This window comes from Pristiophorus japonicus, chromosome 22 (genome assembly GCF_044704955.1).
Source record: "Pristiophorus japonicus isolate sPriJap1 chromosome 22, sPriJap1.hap1, whole genome shotgun sequence".
NCBI lineage: Eukaryota > Metazoa > Chordata > Chondrichthyes > Pristiophoridae > Pristiophorus > Pristiophorus japonicus.
This window is the reverse complement of record NC_091998.1, coordinates 53,681,020-53,699,440: the sequence shown is the minus strand read 5'-3', so window position 1 is coordinate 53,699,440 and position 18,421 is coordinate 53,681,020. Positions and strand designations below refer to the sequence as shown.

At 48.4% G+C, this 18,421-nt stretch overlaps 1 protein-coding gene across 1 annotated transcript; it reads right to left on the bottom strand.

Moving 5' to 3' along the window:
• Positions 1–75: 75 nt before the first annotated feature.
• Positions 76–11,797, bottom strand: LOC139234635 (nodal homolog 2-A-like). Its single transcript, XM_070865321.1, has 3 exons — positions 11,524–11,797; positions 6,128–6,861; positions 76–228 (listed from the first exon to the last, which is right to left on the bottom strand). The coding sequence occupies exons 1-3, from the start codon at positions 11,795–11,797 to the stop codon at positions 76–78; spliced, it is 1,161 nt and encodes a 386-aa protein (XP_070721422.1).
• Between the last annotated feature and the right edge of the window lie 6,624 nt (positions 11,798–18,421).

The window sequence follows — 18,421 nt, the reverse complement described above, 5'->3', positions numbered from 1 at the left end:
ATTTACTTTACACAATTATTTGTCCGTGGAAAAGTCATCTGTCTGTTTCCGTTCTGGGGCAGGGAGGGTTTTTGCTCAGTGACACCCGCACTCCTCCACAATCATATCCTTGTGGTGGCTCAGGACCACCTCCCAGTCCTTGTAGTAGAGCATGGACAAGGAGCTCATCTTAACTGGCACACAGGAGGTGCAGGGGACGCGCTCCGGGTGGAAGGATTTCAGCAAACTCTGCAAAACACAAATAGCGAGAGAGATCAGAACAAGTCACTTTATAGAATCATAGAAATTTACAGCACGGAAGGAGGCCATTTCGGCCCATCGTGTCCGCGCCGGCCGACAAAGAGCCACCCAGACTAATCCCACTTTCCAGCTCTTGGTTCGCAGCCCTGTAGGTTATGGCACTTGAAGTGCACATCCAAGTGGTGAGGGTTTCTGCCTCTAACACCCTTTCAGGCAGTGAGTTCCAGACCCCCACCACCCTCTGGGTGAAGACATTTCCCCTCAAATCCCCTCTAAACCTTCTACCAATTATTTTAAATCTAGGCCCCCTGGTTGTTGACCCCTCTGCTAAGGGAAATAGGTCCTTCCTATCCACTCTATCGAGGCCCGTCATAATTTTATACACCTCAATAAGGTCTCCCCTCAGCCTCCTCTGCTCCAAAGAAAACAAACCAAGCCTATCCAATCTTTCCTCATCGCTAAAATTCACCAGTCCAGGCAACATTCTTGTAAATCTCCTCTGCACCCTCTCCAGTGCATTCACATCTTTCCTGTAATGTGGTGACCAGAACTGCGTGCAGTACTCCAGCTGTGGCCTAACTAGTGTTTTATACAGTTCCAAATATAACCTCCCTGTGTATTCTGTGCCTCGGCTAATAAAGGCAACGAGGACAAAACCTCGAAAGGCACCAACGACAACTTAACTTTTTTGGGGGGAAGGGTAAGGAAATATCCTGAGGAGGAATCTCCTCAGATCAGAAAAAGTGACGGGAAGGTGTAAGAGATGTTGAAAATTATGAAAGGTTTTGCTAAGTGTAGATGGGGAGAGATTATTTCCACAGGTAACTAGAGTACACAGATTTAAGATAATTGGCAAAGAATCAGTGAGGATGTGAGGAGAATTTTTTTTACGCAGTGAGTTGTTGAGATCTGGAACGCACTGCCTGAAAGGGCAGTGGGAGCAGATTCAATAGTAACTTTCAAAAGGGAACTGGATAAAATATTGAAAAGGAGAAGTTTGCAGGGCTCTGGGGAAAGAGCAGGGGGAGTGGCATTAATTGGATCGCTCTTTCAAAGAGCCGGCACAGAGACGATGGGCCGAATGGCCTCCTGTGCTGTACAATTCTGTGATTCGCAGGTAATAAGGGAATGGGACAGTGAGCAGGGAAAGGACAGATTAGGAGGTGTGTCCAGGTGCATGGATGAAGAGATGAGTTTTGAGAAGCTTTTTAACGGAGGAAAGAGGGGCGTGGATTGAGGGAGGAGAGGTTTAGGGATGGAATCCCAGTGAAGGGATCTGAAAAGCTGACGACCAGTGTTTGGGCAAAGGGATGGTGGGGATGCAAACAATGTAATTTTAATGGAGAGTGACTACAGGCAGGACTGACATATGAAGAAAGACTGGATCGACTCGGCTTATATTCACCGGAATTTAGAAGAATGAGAGGGGATCTCATAGAAACACGTAAAATTCTGACGGGATTGGACAGGCTAGATGCAGGAAGAATGTTCCCGATGTTGGGGAAGTCCAGAGCCAAGTGTCACAGTCTAAGGATAAGGGGTAAGCCATTTAGGACCAAGATGAGGAGAAACTTCTTCACCCAGAGAGTGGTGAACCTGTGGAATTCTCTACCACAGAAAGTTGTTGAGGTCAGTTCGTTAGATATATTCAAATGGGAGTTAGATGTGGCTCTTATGGCTAAAAGGGATCAAGGGGTATGGAGAGAAAGCAGGAATGGGGTACTGAAGTTGCATGATCAGCCATGATCATATTGAATGCTGGTGCAGGCTCGAAGGGCCGAATGGCCTACTCCTGCACCTATTTTCTATGTTTCTATGTTTACAGAATGCTGAGATACAGGGGGATCTGGGTGTCCTCGTACATGAAACACAAAAAGTTAGCACGCAGGTAATCAGGAAGGCAAATGGAATGGAGGCAAGGGGGATGGAGTATAAAAGTAGGGAAGTCTTGCTGCAACTGTACAGGGCGTTGGTGAGGCCACACCTGGAGTACTGCGTACAGTTTTAGTCTTATTTAAGGAGGGATATACTTGCATTGGAAGCAGTTCAGAGAAGGTTCACTAGGTTTGATTCCTGGGATGAAGGGTTTGTCTTATGAAGAAGGGTTGAGCAAGTTGGGCCTGTCCTCATTGGCGTTTCAAAGAATGAGAGGTGATCTTATTGAAACGTATAAGATTCTGAGGGGGGCTTGACAGGGTAGATGCTGAGAGGATGTTTCCCCTTGTGGGTGAATCTAGAACTAGGGGGCCTAATTTCAGAATAAGGGGTCGCCCATTTCAAATGGAGATGAGGAGGAATTTCTTCTCTCAGAGGGTCATGAATCTTCGGAATTCTCGTCCCCAGAGAGCTGTGGAGGCTGGGTCAGTGAATATATTTAAGGTAGAGATAGTCAGATTTTTGAATGATAAAGTGAATCAAAGGTTATGGGGAGCGGCCGGGGGAGTGGAGCTGAGGCCAAGATCAGATCAGCCACGATCTTATTAAATGGCGGAGCAGGCTCGAGGGGCCGAATGGCCTACTCCTGCTCCTATTTCTTATGTTCTTGTAAAAGGCCGGAATGAAAGGCTCAAAGTATTTGGAAGGATTTTAGGGCTGCAGAAGGCTGTCGCAACAGGGCAGGGCCAGGACGTGGAGGGATTTGAAGATGAGGGCAAGGATTTCAAGTTCAATGTGTTGAGGGACAATGTAGGTCAGTGGGTTCAGGGTGCAAAGGGCAAGCAGGACTTGGTGTGAGACAAGGTACGCGTTTTGGACAAGTCGGGAGTTTATAGAGGGTGAAGGATAGGAGACCAGTCAGGGGAGCGTTGCTGCAGTCAGTGTGGAGGTGAGGAAGGCAGGTAAGTATAAGGGCTTCAGTGGTGAAGGGGCTGAGGTAGCAGGGGAGGAGGCAGCAATGCTGCTGTGGAGATCTCAGAGAAAATTATAAAATATTAAATGGGGCAAATAGGATAGAGCCAGGATATTATTCCAAAATAACTTTGATACTGACTTTCACTTCTGATTCTGGGAGACTGGCGTCAGCTGCACGGTTTACACAACTGAGTCCAGCTCCCTTTTTTCTTCATTCTCACGATGTGGGCGTCGCTGGCAAGGCCGGCATTTATTGCCCATCCCTAATTGCCCCTTGAGAAGGTGGTGGTGAGCCGCCTTCTTGAACCGCTGCAGTCCGTGTGGTGAAGGTGCTTCCACAGCGCTGTTAGGGAGGGAGTTCCAGGATTTTGACCCAGCGACGATGAAGGAACGGCCGATATATTTCCAAGTCAGGATGGTGTGTGACTTGGAGGTGGTGATGTTCCCATACGCCTGCTGCCCTTGTCCTTCTAGTGGTAGAGGTGCTGCCGAAGAAGCCTTGGCAACTGCTGCAGTGCATTTTGTAGATGGTGCACACTGCAGCCACGGTGCGCCGGTGGTGGAGGGAGTGAATGTTGAAGGTGGTGGATGGGGTGCCGATCAATCGGGCTGCTTTGTCCTAGATGGTGTCGAGCTTCTTGAGTGTTGTTGAAGCTGCACCCGTCCAGGCAAGTGGAATCATAGATCCAGTTTCTCATTGGCTTCGGGGTCTATGCTGGGACAAGGGAGCCAAACCTAGGAGTCCGAACTAAAATTGTTCCTGTGCAAACCCATCTGGGGTGCGGACTAGGAATGAAACTGGTAGAGAAATGCTTCGAACATGAGGATTGGGGAGGTCTTGGTCCTGGGAAGAGCAGTGAATGTTTGGAATAATCTGCCAGGTGGGGATGTTTGCAATTGGACCGGATATTACGATGGGAGAGCGGCGGAACTTTAACGGGTCAGAATGGCCTCTCCCTTCCTTGACTTTTCTCACAGCATCAGTTCGAACCTCGCCATTCCTTTTGGAACAGTGAATGGAGAATCAGTGAATCAATATCAGCAGGAAACTAATACCACATTATGAGATGGTGGCCCTGAGATGCGGCTGGAACCAAAGCAAAGTCCCACATTGGGAGCAAACCTTCTGTTGTGATTCATTCACGGGATGTGGGCGTCGCTGGCAACGCTGGCATTTATTGCCCATCTCGAGTTGCCCTGAGAAGGTGGTGGTGGGCCTTCTTACTGAACCGCTAGTAGCGGGTTTGATACAACTTGGCCACTTCTGAGGGCAGTCAAGATTCAACCATATTGGTGTGGGACTGGAGTCACATATAGGCCCAGACTGGGTAAGGAAAGGAGATTTCCTTCCCTAAAGGACGGGAGTGAACCAGTTGGGTAATCAATCGAAGGTCTGATCTGAAGAGCCCCAAACACTGTTGCCCATTGGTGGGTTCTTACTGAACCTTTGGTTGGAAAACTATTTCAGCTCGACCGCCTCGTCAACACGGCGAAATCGGCCCTCTCACAGTCAGCTTGGCGCGCACCACCATGCTCTGAGCACAAGGACATTCAATGATAGAAGTGAGAGGAAGCCCCTCTACCTCACCTGACAACAGACTCCAAACTCTGTGAACCTTACCTTTTTGGTCTTATTTAAGGAGGGATATACTTGCATTGGAGGCAGTTCAGAGAAGGTTCACGAGGTTGATTCCTGAGATGAAGGGGTTGACTTATGTAGAAAGGTTGAGCAGGTTGGGCCTCTACTCATTGGAGTTTAGAAGAACGAGAGGTGATCTTATTGAAACATATAAGATTATGAAGGGACTTGACAAGGTAGATGCAGAGAGGATGTTTCTCCTCATGGGAGAATCTTGAACTAGGGGGCATAGTTTCAGAATAAGGAGTCACCCATTTAAAATGGAGCTGAGGAGGAATTTCTTCTCTCAGAGGGTCGTGAATCTTTGGAATTCTCTACCCCAGAGAGCTGTGGAGGCTGGGTCATTGAATATATTCAAGGTGGAGATAGACAGATTTTTGAATGATAAGGGAGACAAGGGTTACGGGGAGCGGGCAGAGAAGTGGAGTTGAGCACAAGATCAGAGCAGCCATGATCTTATTGAATGGCAGAGCAGGCTCGAGGGGCCGAATGGCCGACGCTTGCACCTATTTCTTATGTTCCTATGTTCTTGTGACCTACAGCAAGTGAACTCACAGTAAATCTCACGTGATTCACATGGAGAAATGGATGGTGTGAGGAGTTGGAGGCGTGGTGAGTGAAAGCACAATTAAAGAGAAAGGTTTTGGAGAGGTCCATCATTAAAAGAGAGAGAGAACGAGAAACAGAAAGATAGAAGGGTTTCGGGAGCAAGTTTAAGAGAGTCGGACAAAGGCAGATTTGGTTTATATCCTTTTGGGCAACGTGAGTGAGTTATCTTGTCTGGGCTTGTCAGTCGCCAGAGATCGAGACCTGGGTGGCTTTTGAATCGAGTTTTTGCAAAGTCGATGCCGCCTCTGAAGAGGATGTGGGAGACTCAGAAATAAAGCCTTGAGTATGTAGATTGTGTGGGGGGAGCAGGGGGGATATTAGATATTAACACAGTGAATGTAAGGCATCAAAATTGTCAAAGAAACATAAAGGAGAGGGAATGCGAGGAAGTGAAGGTATTTACCACACGGACTGCAGCGGTTCGAGAAGGCGGCTCACCACCACCTTCTCAAGGGCAGTTGGGGATGGGCAATAAATGCCAGCCTTGCCAGCGACGCCCACATCCCGTGAACTCATTTTTAGCTTTCATTCCAAAACTTTTCCAAAATAATAAAGTTATTTCAGAAATTTATTCCAGTGTTATTCGTGTCAGTCTGTTTTACAACGGGTGAGCTTAAAATGTAAAGGGGATTCCCGTGAATGTAAAGTGGAGGATATGGGATTGGGCACCTGGGCAGAGATGGGGAATGGGCGGCTGGTCCGACTGTCACACAAGTGACAATGACCCCCCCACAAAGGACCTCTGCCCTGATCAATGCGGATGAAATGCCCCCCCGGTGACCTGCTCACCTGCATGTAGGCATGGTTGGTCGGCATGAAGGTCTCGTCCACCGGGGAGGGGCATTCCCCGCCACACCTGTAGGCGTTGAAGGTCTTGGGGTAAATGACCCACTGCCCCCAGCCGATCTGCTCAAAGTTCACCTCCATGTCCATCCGGTGGCACAGCGCCTGGTCTCTGAGCGCCGAGGAGGTGTTGCCCATGTTCAATCTCTCCTTCCGGTTCCTCTTGTGCCGCTTGCTGTGGGCGTCCGCTCGGAACTTTGACCGCTCCACCGTCCTCAGCAGGGTGGAGTAACCCCCTGCCGCCTCCGAGCCGTTGCGCTTGAAAAACACCACCATGGTGACCTGGTGGGCGCTGCTGGCAGGGGGCGCCCGGGCGGAGCGCTGCCCCAGGCGTTGCCAGCGCCCCTGGCCTCCCCGGCAGCCTGTGGCAGGTGGCTGGCGGAGATCCTCGGGCGGCGGAGGAGGAGACTCCCGGCTCAGCCAGCGGTTGAGCAGGCCGGTGATGTTGAAGACCTGCCGGCCCGCTGTGGCGGTGAAGGAGCCGAGGGCCAGGCGGCCGCCGCACGACCCGTTGCCCCGGCACCTGTGGCCGTGGCTGTGGTTGAGGACCACCGTGGTGTTGAGACAGGCGGAGAACAGCGGCGGTCGGACCCTCAGCTCTGCAAACTGCACCGTGTCGTGGGCAGCAATGAACGTCATGTCGAAATCGATACTCCAACTGTTTCCACTCTGATTCCAACCTGAAACAGGAAAAGTTACAGCATTACAGAAACAAGAAGGAAAGACTGACTTACATTTATATCACCATCATCTTCATAGGCGGTCTGACTTGCATTTATAACATCATCATCATAGCTGGTCCCTCGAACGAGGATAAGAAACAATAAGAAACATAAGATATAGGAGCAGGAGTCAGCCATTTGGCCCCTCGAGTCTGCTCCGCCAGTTAATAAGATCATGGCTGATCCGATCATGGACTCAGCTCCACTTCCCTGCCTGCTTCCCATAACCCTTTACTCCCTTATTGCTCAAAAATCTATCTATCTCCACCTTAAATATCTTCAATGACCCAGCCTCCACAGCTCTCTGGGGCAGAGAATTCCACAGATTTACAACCCTCTGAGAGAAGAAATTTCTCCTCATCTCAGTTTTAAATGGGCGGCCCCTTATTCTGAGACTATGTCCCATAGTTTTAGTTTCCCCTATGAGTGGAAATATCCTCTCTGCATCCACCTTGTCGAGCCCCCTCATTATCTTATAAGTTTCATTAAGATCACCTCTCATTCTTCTGAATTCCAATGTGTATAGGCCCAACCTACTCAACCTATCCTCATAAGTCAACCCCCTCATCTCCAGAATCAACCGAGTGAACCTTCTCTGAACTGCCTCCAATGCAAGTATATCCTTCCTTAAATACGGAGACCAAAACTGTACGCAGTATTCTAGATGTGGCCCCACCAATATCCTGTACAGTTGTAGCAGGATGACTTGCTTCCAAACCAAAAGGGATGAGTTCATAGATGTTCCAATGAAGGACCCGATATTCCAGTCCTGAACTCCAGGGGTGGAAGATGCCTGTGCGTGGATTGTTTTAACGTGTGGTGACCATTGCACATCAGCCACCACATGGGCTTGACAGAGCTAGGCCTTTATCCAGCGGCAAGGGTAAACCAGGACAACTGGAGACCGGCTCTGGTGCACGGACCTAGTGCACACACATATCGCAGTGTGGGCTGGCCCGTGCTGCCCCTGGGCCCTCGGCTCTTCTGGGCCCCGTACCCTCATTCACTGCATCTCCGACCACTGGACGTCTCAAAGTGCTTTACAGCCAATGAAGTGCTTTTGGAGTGTAGTCACTGTTATAATGTGAGAAACGCCGCAGCCAATCGGCGCACAGCAAGATCCCACACACAGCAATGTGATAAGGACCAAATCATCATGTTTTTGTTGAATTGATCGAGGGATACATTTTGGCCAGAACACCCCTGTTCTTCAAAATAGTGCCGTGGGATCTTTTATGTCTACCCGAGAGGGCAGACGGGGCCTCGGTTTAACGTCTCATCCGAAAGACAGTGCGGTACTCCCTCAGTACTGCCCCTCCGACAATGTAGCACTCCCTCAGTATTGCACTGGGAGTGTCAGCCTAGATTTTTGTGTTCAAGTCTCTGGAGTGGGACTTGAACCCACGACCTTCTGACTGAGAGGCGAGAGTGCTCCCCACTGAGCCACAACTGACTCTAAGGAGACCATTCAGCCTCTCGTGCCTGTGCCGACTCTTTGAAAGAGCAGTTGTGCTTAGTCCCAGAGCACCGCTTTTTCTGCGTAACCCTGTATGTTCTTCAATTGAAAGAACATAGGAATATAGCTCAACTAAAATAGACCAAGCTTCATATACAATCCTGGTAGTTACACAATACAACGATAATGGAATCCTTGACTACTCATAGTGATCTATCTATCAATGAGTCTACAATTTAGAAGAATGAGAGGGGATCTCATAGAAACATAAAATTCTGACGAGATTGGACAGGTTAGATGCAGGAAGAATTTTCCCGATGTTGGGGAAGTCCAGAACCAGGGGTCACAGTCTCAGGATAAGGGGTAAGCCATTTAGGGCCGAGATGAGGAGAAACTTCTTCACTCAGAATTGTGAACCTGTGGAATTCTCTACCACAGAAAGTTGTTGGGGCCAGTTCGTTGGATATATTCAAAAGGGAGTTAGATGTGACCCTTACGGCTAAAGGGATCAAGGGGTATGGAGACAAAGCAGGAATGGAGTACTGAAGTTGCAGATCAGCCATGATCATATTGAATGGTGGTGCAGGCTCGAAGGGCCTAATGGCCTACTCCTGCACCTATTTTCTATGTTTCTATGTTTCTACAACAGAAACCCCCAGTGGCGAAGAACTTTGGGAACCAAAGGTCCAAAGTCTCCTGTTCCTCCCAAGCTCCGCCATGATGCCCCCCTCGGTTGATGGTCAGACGGATGGCCAACATTCAGTGTCAAAGTTCAGATGTGAATAATGGCCACTTGGGCAAGGGGTCAAAGATTGCTTGGTCCCCATAAAACCCAATGATGGAGGAAGATAAGAAAGTAGGAAGAGAATTGCGTTTTGAAAATGGGCAATTCCGTTAAGACTTTGTGAGTCAGGCAGTGAAACATCCAAAAACAATTCAAAGGTTTGAAAGAGCAGAGCGCCATTCAGGAGAAACATCAATTGGTGAGAAATCTGTACCAATTCTCAAATGAGCATCTGTTTGAATTTAGGTCCCTGCCTGGGGCTGAGAGGGTTAAATTACGATGACAGGTTGCATCGGCTCGGCTTGTATTCCCCTGAGTATCAAACACTGAGCAGTGATCTGATCGAGGTGTTTAAAATGTTAAAAGGATTCGATAAGGTAGATACAGAGAAACTATTTCCTCTGGTGGGGGAATCCAGAACGAGAGGACATAATCTTAAAATTGGAGCCAGGCCGTTCAGGAGTAAAATCAGGAAGCACTTTTTCACACAAAGGGTCGTGGGAATCTGGAACTCTCTCTCCCACAAATGGCTGTGGATGCTGGTGATCAGTTAGAGCTTACGGCTGACATGGATAGATTTTTGTTGGGTAAAGGTATCAAGGAAATCATAGAATCATAGAAAATTCCGACAGAGGCCATTCGGCCTATCATGTCTGTGTCGGTTGAATGAGCTACCCAGCCTACTCCCACTTTCCAGCACTAGGTCCGTAGCCCTGCAGATTACAGCACTTCAAATGCACATCCAAGTACTTTTTAAATACTATGAGGGTTTCTGCCTCTACCAGCCTTTCAGGCAGTGAGTTCCAGACCCCCACTACCCTCTGGGGGAAATTTGTTTGCCTCATCTCCCCTCTAATCCTTCTACCAATTACTTTAAATCTCTGCTCCCTGGTTGTTGACCCCTCTGCAAAGGAAAACAGGTCCTTCCTATCCACTCTATCTAAGCCCCTCATAATTTTATACACCTCAATTAAATCTCCCTTCAGCATCCTCTGTTCCAAAGAAAATCACCACAGCCTATCCAATGGAACCAAGGCAGATAGATGGAGTTAAGATATCGATCAGCCATGATCTGAATGGCAGAACAGACTCGAGGGGCTGAATGGCCTCCTCCTGTTCCCGCAATCAGCTCCGGCGCCATTCTCACTGTTAAAAGTATTTCTCAACCGTTTTGAAAATGAGTTGGAGTGGTGTGTCAGATTGATACTGGTGCTGCCAAAATCCAGGCTGACATTCCGGTGCAGTGCTGAGGGAGCGCTGCACAGTCGGAGGTGCCATCTTTCAGATGAGATGTTAAAGCTAAGTCTGCTCTTTTAGGTGGGCATAAAAGATCCCATGGCACTATTTTGAAGAAGAGCAGGGGAGTTCTCCCCGGTGTCCTGGGGCCAATATTTATCCCTCAACCAACATCACGAAAACAGATTATCTGGTCCTTATCACATTGCTGTTTGTGGGAGCTTGCTGTGCGCAAATTGGCTGCAGCATTTCCTACATGACAGCGAGACTTCCAAAAAGGTACTTCATGGTCTGTGAAGCGCTGTGGGACATTCTGAAGTTGTGAATGGCACTATATAAATGTAAATTCTTTCTTCTCAGGCGCGGGTCAGTTCTGAAGACTTGACCCTGCACAGGCACGAACAGATTTGCAGCATGTCTGCAGCCTTTGCTATTTCAGGTTTCAGACTTCCAGTTCTCTCGGGGAGGGGTTCCATCTCAGTCTGGCTGGCCACAAGGGGGTACACCACATCCCACCACTGCTGACTGCAAACCCGGGTTTTATTCGGGGCGGGGGCGGATTTGACAAAGACTTTGTCTCAAGGATCAGTCCCCAAACTGCAGAGTACAACCATTAGGTGGTCCCTTCGACCTGAACCGCTGGGGTCTCCCTGGGCATCTCCTGTGTGAGCGAATGGATTCTGCTCTCCATCAATGCTCATGACAGCTCACGGAAGAGCCGCTGGAATAGCCCCCCCTCTCCTGCCCATATGTCAAAACGTTGCCAGGGCATGTACTCAACGCAAAACGAAAGATTAAAAAAAAGACTTGCATTTATATAGCGCCTTTTATGACCATGGGACGTCTCGAAAAGCGCTTTACAGCCACCGAAGTACCTTTTGGAGTGGAATCACTGCTGTCATGTGGAAAATCTTAACCATTCCAAGGGGAACATCTGGCCACCTTAATCCCTGAGCTGGGTTGAGGAACGGTGTCCTGTTCAAGGTCCCAACGGAAAGCATAGAAACATAGAAAATAGGTGCAGGAGTAGGCCATTCGGCCCCTCGAACCTGCACCACCATTCAATATGATCGTGGGTGATCATTCACCTCAGTACCCCTTTTAGAAAGGCGGGGGGCGGCGGGGGGAATAGAGGAGGACTTACCTCTGGCCATCAGACTGACCACTTCATCCGCCTCTTGGAGGGCTGCATGGTCCTGCATGGGGATATCCCGGCTGCCCCTTCCCGTCACCGCCTTGAACAGCTGGATCATGTAGTGGGGGTACGCTGGGCGGGGGTTGTCCGCGTCCCCCTGGCCAGGGGGCTCCGGCTGTGCTTTCCCCAGCAAGTGGTGCTCCCGGCCCCGGCCCCTCTCCCAGCTCGGAGCCCCGAGCAGCGGGCCACAGAGGGACATGAGAAGCAGGGCTCGGGCGGGCATCCTGCGCTGCAAAGTCCCGGGACTGGTGAGCTTGTGCAGAAACGGTGCAGTGTGTGGTGTGAGTGATGGGCCGGCCTCTTATAGACAAGGAGCCAGCTTTGATCTGGCCGCCTCTTTAGCTGCTCCTGATACCCACAGATCTCATTTCCTTCACCTCAATACACACAAGTTCACTGTCCCAGGAGGGAAGAGCTCTCGCTGACCCGCCTCTGTCATAATCACTTAATGTAACTAGACTTAATTTTGTTTTAACCCTCAAGGTTTAACTGTTTGCGCTTTCGGTGGCAGTAAATATGTAAAATGCCTGTTTCCCATTGGGGGAAAATAAGACAAGAGAGACCCTGCCCCTTCTGAAATACCAACCAGCAAAAAAAGTGCAGCAGAACTGACAAGGAAAGACTTGCATTTATGTAGCGCCATTCACAACCATAAGACGTCCCGAACCGCTTTACAGCCGATGAAGTACTTGTGGGTGCAGTCACTGTTGTAATGTAGGGTAGGCAGGCAGTTAAATCGGGACAGTGGGATAGAAATGTCCTGGGAACTTTGATTATAAGGAGATCATAGAATCATAGAAAGTTATAGCACGGAAAGAGGCCATTTAGGCTTGTTAAAATCGTGAGCAGAGTGAATGGGCCGGTTTAAGGATGTATCAGTTGTGTTTTCAGTGATTGGCAAGAGTGAGATTAGGGATCTGTGACTCGCTCAGATTGGAGATATTTTTTTAATTGTTTATGGATAAACTCACTATTTTAGTTTTGGGAGGGGTGCTTTGACCTGGATGTCCCAGTCCCCTGTTTAACCCCACGTTGACCGGGGCAGTAAGGTCTCTGAGAAATCCCTTTCCTTTAATCAGTGTGTGGGAAGAGAGGGAGGGAGAGGGACGGGCCGTGGAGCTGTGAACGAACAGGCTCAGCTCCTGCCAACAGTCGCTAATGTCGGGGGAATGATCAGATCAGCTTTCTCCAGACGAGATCACCATTTCAAAAACAAAGCGCCGCCCCCACATTTCAGATGTCAATTCCGCCCCCCTGCCTGCAATCGAATTGATACCACCCACCGTCACCTCTCTCCAACCCAGGGAACTGTCTGATCGGGGACTTAGAATATATCATCTGGACAATATGACCTCAACAATGATGGATCTAAACACAAACCTCCCCCGCCCCCCCCCCCCCCTAAATAGAGGGGAAAAGGTCTGACTTGTTAAGCCAAAATGATTCCTAGTTAAGCTAGTGAGTGGATTGAAAGAAGTTCCCGCGCAGACATTGCCGGGGTGGGCGGGAGATTTCAAGCCAGTTTCTGCCAGCAAGGTGTGACTTGCCTACTCCTTTGAAACTGGGAGTGGAAAATGATCTGCTAATGGTTTAAATACCAGGAGACTTCATTTAATTATCTGCCCATTTCTTGCTGAAAACAGCTGAGGTCAGTCACCTTATAGAATAACCCCCCCCCCCCCGCCTCCCCCGCAAAAAAAACAGGGTCAGGAATCATATCCCAAACCCCAGACTCCAGACAGGCAGTGGGGTTTAAGATCGATTAACGTGAGGATCCCCTTATTGAAAGGTTGCTAAGACCACCTCCTAGTCAATGATGTTGCTGCAGCAGTCAGTGTCCATCAACAGGGAGCGGGGTAGACTGCCTGGCCTTTTAACCACTCCCCTCCCCCCCCCCTCCCCCCAGCAGTTACAATCCACTCCACAATTATATTGATCAAGTTGTTAGTAAATATATTTGTTCATGTTATTAACTGGAATGCATGCAAGGGTAATTTACAAAACAATATAAGAACATGACAATTGTCAGCATCAGTAGGCCATTCGGCCCCTCGAGCCTGCTCCGCCATTCAATAAGATCATGGCAAACCAGCCCCACCCACCCCTTCTCTCGACAAATGTCTGTCCCACCTGTAACAGGGTCTGTGGCTCTCGTATCGGACTGTTCAGCTATCAGAGAACTCACTTTGGGAGTGGAAGCAGATCTTCCTCGATTCCGAGGGACTGCCTATGATGGCTGATCTTCGACCTCAACTCCACTTTCCCACGCTATCCCCATCTCCCTTAATAGGCAAAAATCTATCGATCTCAGTCTTGAATATACGACTGAGCCTCCACAGCACTCTGGGCCAGAGAATTCCAAAGATTCATCACCCTGTGAGTGAAGAAATTCCTCCTCATCTCAGTCCTAAATGGCCGATCCCTTATCCTGAGACTGTGACCCCTGGTTCTAGACTCCCCAGCCCGGGGGGAAACATCCTCCCTGCATCTACCCAGTCAATCCCTTTCATAATGTTACATGTTTCAATGAGATCACTCATGAACTTATCTAACTTCCCTTTAAAAGCATATGTGCTATTCGCCTCGAGTACTCCTTGTGGTAGTGAGTTCTACATTCCAACCACGCTTTGAGTAAAGAAGTTTCTCCTGAATTCCTTATTAGATAAATTAGTGACTATCTTATATTTATGACCATGAAGAAGCTGGGGTTGTTCTCCTTATCTCTTTATGTGGCTCGGTGTCAAATTGTGTTTGATAACGCTCCTGTCAATTACCTTGGGACGGTTTTACTACGTTAAAGGCGCTATATAACTACAAGTTGTTGTTGTTGTTGCCCGACTGTTTGGTGCGTTCGTACCAGGGCACTGGCAGATCAGCAGGTCCTTGGCCAAGTGAGCATGCAGGCAGTGGGGGGCGGAGGAGCGAATCTTCACAACAAGTCCATTCCTATCCTCACCCAGTTTTCACACTCACTCACACATAGAAACATAGAAACATAGAAAATAGGTGCAGGAGCAGGCCATTCAGCCCTTCTAGCCTGCACCGCCATTCAATGAGTTCATGGCTGAACATGAAACTTCAGTACCCCCTTCCTGCTTTCTCGCCATAACCCTTGATCCCCCGAGTAGTAAGGACTTCATCTAACTCCCTTTTGAATATATTTAGTGAATTGGCCTCAACTACTTTCTGTGGTAGAGAATTCCACAGGTTCACCACTCTCTGGGTGAAGAAGTTTCTCCTCATCTCGGTCCTAAATGGCTTACCCCTTATCCTCAGACTGTGACCCCTGGTTCTGGACTTCCCCAACATTGGGAACATTCTTTCTGCATCTAACCTGTCTAAACCCGTCAGAATTTTAAACGTTTCTATGAGGTCCCCTCTCATTCTTCTGAACTCCAGTGAATACAAGCCCAGTTGATCCAATCTTTCTTGATAGGTCAGTCCCGCCATCCCGGGAATCAGTCTGGTGAACCTTCGCTGCACTCCCTCAATAGCAAGAATGTCCTTCCTCAAGTTAGGAGACCAAAACTGTACACAATACTCCAGGTGTGGCCTCACCAAGGCCCTGTACAACTGTAGCAACACCTCCCTGCCCCTGTATTCAAATCCCCTCGCTATGAAGGCCAACATGCCATTTGCTTTCTTAACCGCCTGCTGTACCTGCATGCTAACCTTCAATGACTGATGTACCATGACACCCAGGTCTCGTTGCACCTTCCCTTTTCCTAATCTGTCACCATTCAGATAATAGTCTGTCTCTCTGTTTTTACCACCAAAGTGGATAACCTCACATTTATCCACATTATACTTCATCTGCCATGCATTTGCCCACTCACCTAACCTATCCAAGTCACTCTGCAGCCTAATAGCATCCTCCTCGCAGCTCACACTGCCACCCAACTTAGTATCATCTGCAAATTTGGAGATACTGCATTTAATCCCCTCGTCTAAATCATTAATGTACAATGTAAACAGCTGGGGCCCCAGCACAGAACCTTGCGGCACTCCACTAGTCACTGCCTGCCATTCTGAAAAGTACCCGTTTACTCCTACTCTTTGCTTCCTGTCTGACAACCAGTTCTCAATCCACGTCAGCACACTACCCCCAATCCCATGTGCTTTAACTTTGCACATTAATCTCTTGTGTGGGACCTTGTCGAAAGCCTTCTGAAAGTCCAAATATACCACATCAACTGGTTCTCCTTTGTCCACTTTACTGGAAACATCCTCAAAAAATTCCAGAAGATTTGTCAAGCATGATTTCCCTTTCACAAATCCATGCTGACTTGGACCTATCATGTCACCATTTTCCAGATGCACTGCTATGACATCCTTAATAATTGATTCCATCATTTTACCCACTACTGAGGTCAGGCTGACCGGTCTATAATTCCCTGTTTTCTCTCTCCCTCCTTTTTTAAAAAGTGGGGTTACATTGGCTACCCTCCACTCCATAGGAACTGATCCAGAGTCAATGGAATACCACACACACACACACACACACCACACAAACACACACTCATACACGCACACATACACTCTCTCACGCACACACACACTGGCACACACGCACACACAAACACACACACACACTCGCTCACACACACAAACACACACTCCCTCACACACACGCATGCGCACACTCGCACACATATATCTGCATACATAAACACACGTGCACACACATGTCATCATAGGCGGTCCCTCGAATCGAGGATGACTTGCTTCCACGCCAAAAAAGGATGAATTCGATGAGTTCACAGGTGTTTCAATGAAGGACCTGACAGTCCAGATCCCGAACTACATCCTGAAGGGTGGAAGATGCCTGTGCGTGGATTTTTTTAACGTGTGGTGACCATTGCAACCAGCCACCACACGGGCTTGATAGAGCTAGGTCTTGGTCCAGTGACAAGGGTTAACCGAGACGATGGGAGACCAGCTCTGCTGCACGGACCTAGTGTGCACACATATCGCTGGCTCGTGCTGCCCCTGGGCCCTCGCCTCAGTTGAATGTGCACACACAGGCTCATATTGACACTCACAAATACACAGTGACTACACTTCAAAAGTGCTTCATTGGCTGCAAAGCACTTTGGGATGTCCTGAGGTTGGGAAAGGTGCTATATATAAATGCAAGTCCATTCATTGAATCCTTGCAAAATGTCGTCACTATCTGGTCAGCAATTCCATTAAAAAAGAGTGAAAATTCAGACCCAGAATGTGTGCTTGTTTTTGACTTTGTGTTGCAGGAACTGGATACAGAAAAAACACTCCCGAATCTTGAAGGGACACTGCAGCCATGGTTTGTCATTTTGTCAGACACTATTAACAGGGAGAAGAAAGTTTTAAATCATCAAAACTGCTGTGAGAAAACAGATCGGTACAGACCGCATTGTCACATCTCCAGACGATCAGCATGGGTAACATCACACTGATCCAGCAAGGGAGCTAGTTTCAAGATGCTAACACTGAAAACTATCCTTTAACAGCACTTTGCTGAGCCTGTTTCTCTGGTCCTCTGAAATGAGCTTTCGACCACAAATCCACAGCATAACTATGATCACCTGTTTCTATTTCTGTAACATCACCCGTCTCTGCCCCTGCCTCAGCTCATCCGCTGCTGAAGCCCTCATTCATACCTTTGAGACTCGAGACTTGACTACTTCAAAGCACTCCTGGCTATCCCCCCACATTCTACCCTACGTAAACTAGAGGTGATCCAAAACGTGGCTGCTCGTGTCGTAACTCGCACCAATGTACTCGCTGATCTACATTGGCTCCCGGTTAAGCAACGCCTCGATTTCAAAATTCTCATCCTTATTTTCAAATCCCTCCATGGCCTCGCCCCTCCCTATCTCTGTAATCTCCTCCTGCCCCACAACCCCCCCGAGATGTCTGCGCTCCTCTAATTTTTCCCTCTTGAGCATCCCTGATTATAATCGCTCAACCATTGGTGGTTGTGCCTTCTGTTGCCTCGGCCCCAAGCTCTGGAACTCCCTGCCTAAACCTCTCCGCATCTCTTTCCTCCTTCAAGACGCTCTTTAAAACATACCTATTTGACCAAGCTTATGGTCACCTGCGCTAATTTCTACTTATGTGGCTTGGTATCAAATTTTTAAAAAAATCTCATAATACTCCTGTGAAGCGCCTTGGGAGATTTCACTACGTTAAAGGCGCTATATAAATACAAGTTGTTGTTATGGTCATTGCTCCAATTCCCAATTTATTTTGTTGTCCAGATCCTAACTCGCACCAAGTCCCGTTTAGCCATCGCTGACCTACATTGGCTCCCGGTCCAGCAACACCTCAAATTTAAAATTCTCAACCTTGTGTTCCAATCTCTCCCTGGCCTCGCCTCTCCCTATCTATGTAATCTCCTCCAGCCCCACTAGCCCCGAGATCTCTGCGCTCCTCTAATTCTGGCCTCTTGCCTACCCCTGATTTTAATCGCTCCACCATTGGCGGCCGTGCCTTCAGCTGCTAAGGCTCTAAGGTCTGGAATTCTCTCCCTAAATTTCTCTACTTCTCTCTCCTTCTTTAAGACGCTCTTTAAAACCTCTTTGACCGAGCTTTTGATCACCTGTTCCAATATCTCCTTATGTGGCTCGATATCAAATTTTGTTTAATAATCGCATCTGTGAAGTGTCTTGGGACGTTTTACTACATTAAAGGTGCTATATAAATGCAAGTGGTTGTTGCTGCCAGTTACATTCCCGGCCCGACATTCAGTTCCATTGCAGTCAGTGGCACTGAATGTTGGGCGGGGTATATAACGAGTGCCGCTCATTTTGTTACCCTGTCCATGTCAAACTTCACCCCCAAGATTTTCTGGGTATTTGAAAAGAAA

Coding starts and splice junctions, on each gene's coding strand:
- LOC139234635 (XM_070865321.1), bottom strand. CDS start 11,797: ATGCCCGCCCGAGCCCTGCTTCTCATGTCCCTCTGTGGCCCGCTGCTC. Junction 6,862..11,523: donor GGTCAGTCTGATGGCCAGAG/GTAAGTCCTCCT, acceptor TTCCTGTTTCAG/GTTGGAATCAGAGTGGAAAC. Junction 229..6,127: donor CCAACCATGCCTACATGCAG/GTGAGCAGGTCA, acceptor TGTGTTTTGCAG/AGTTTGCTGAAATCCTTCCA.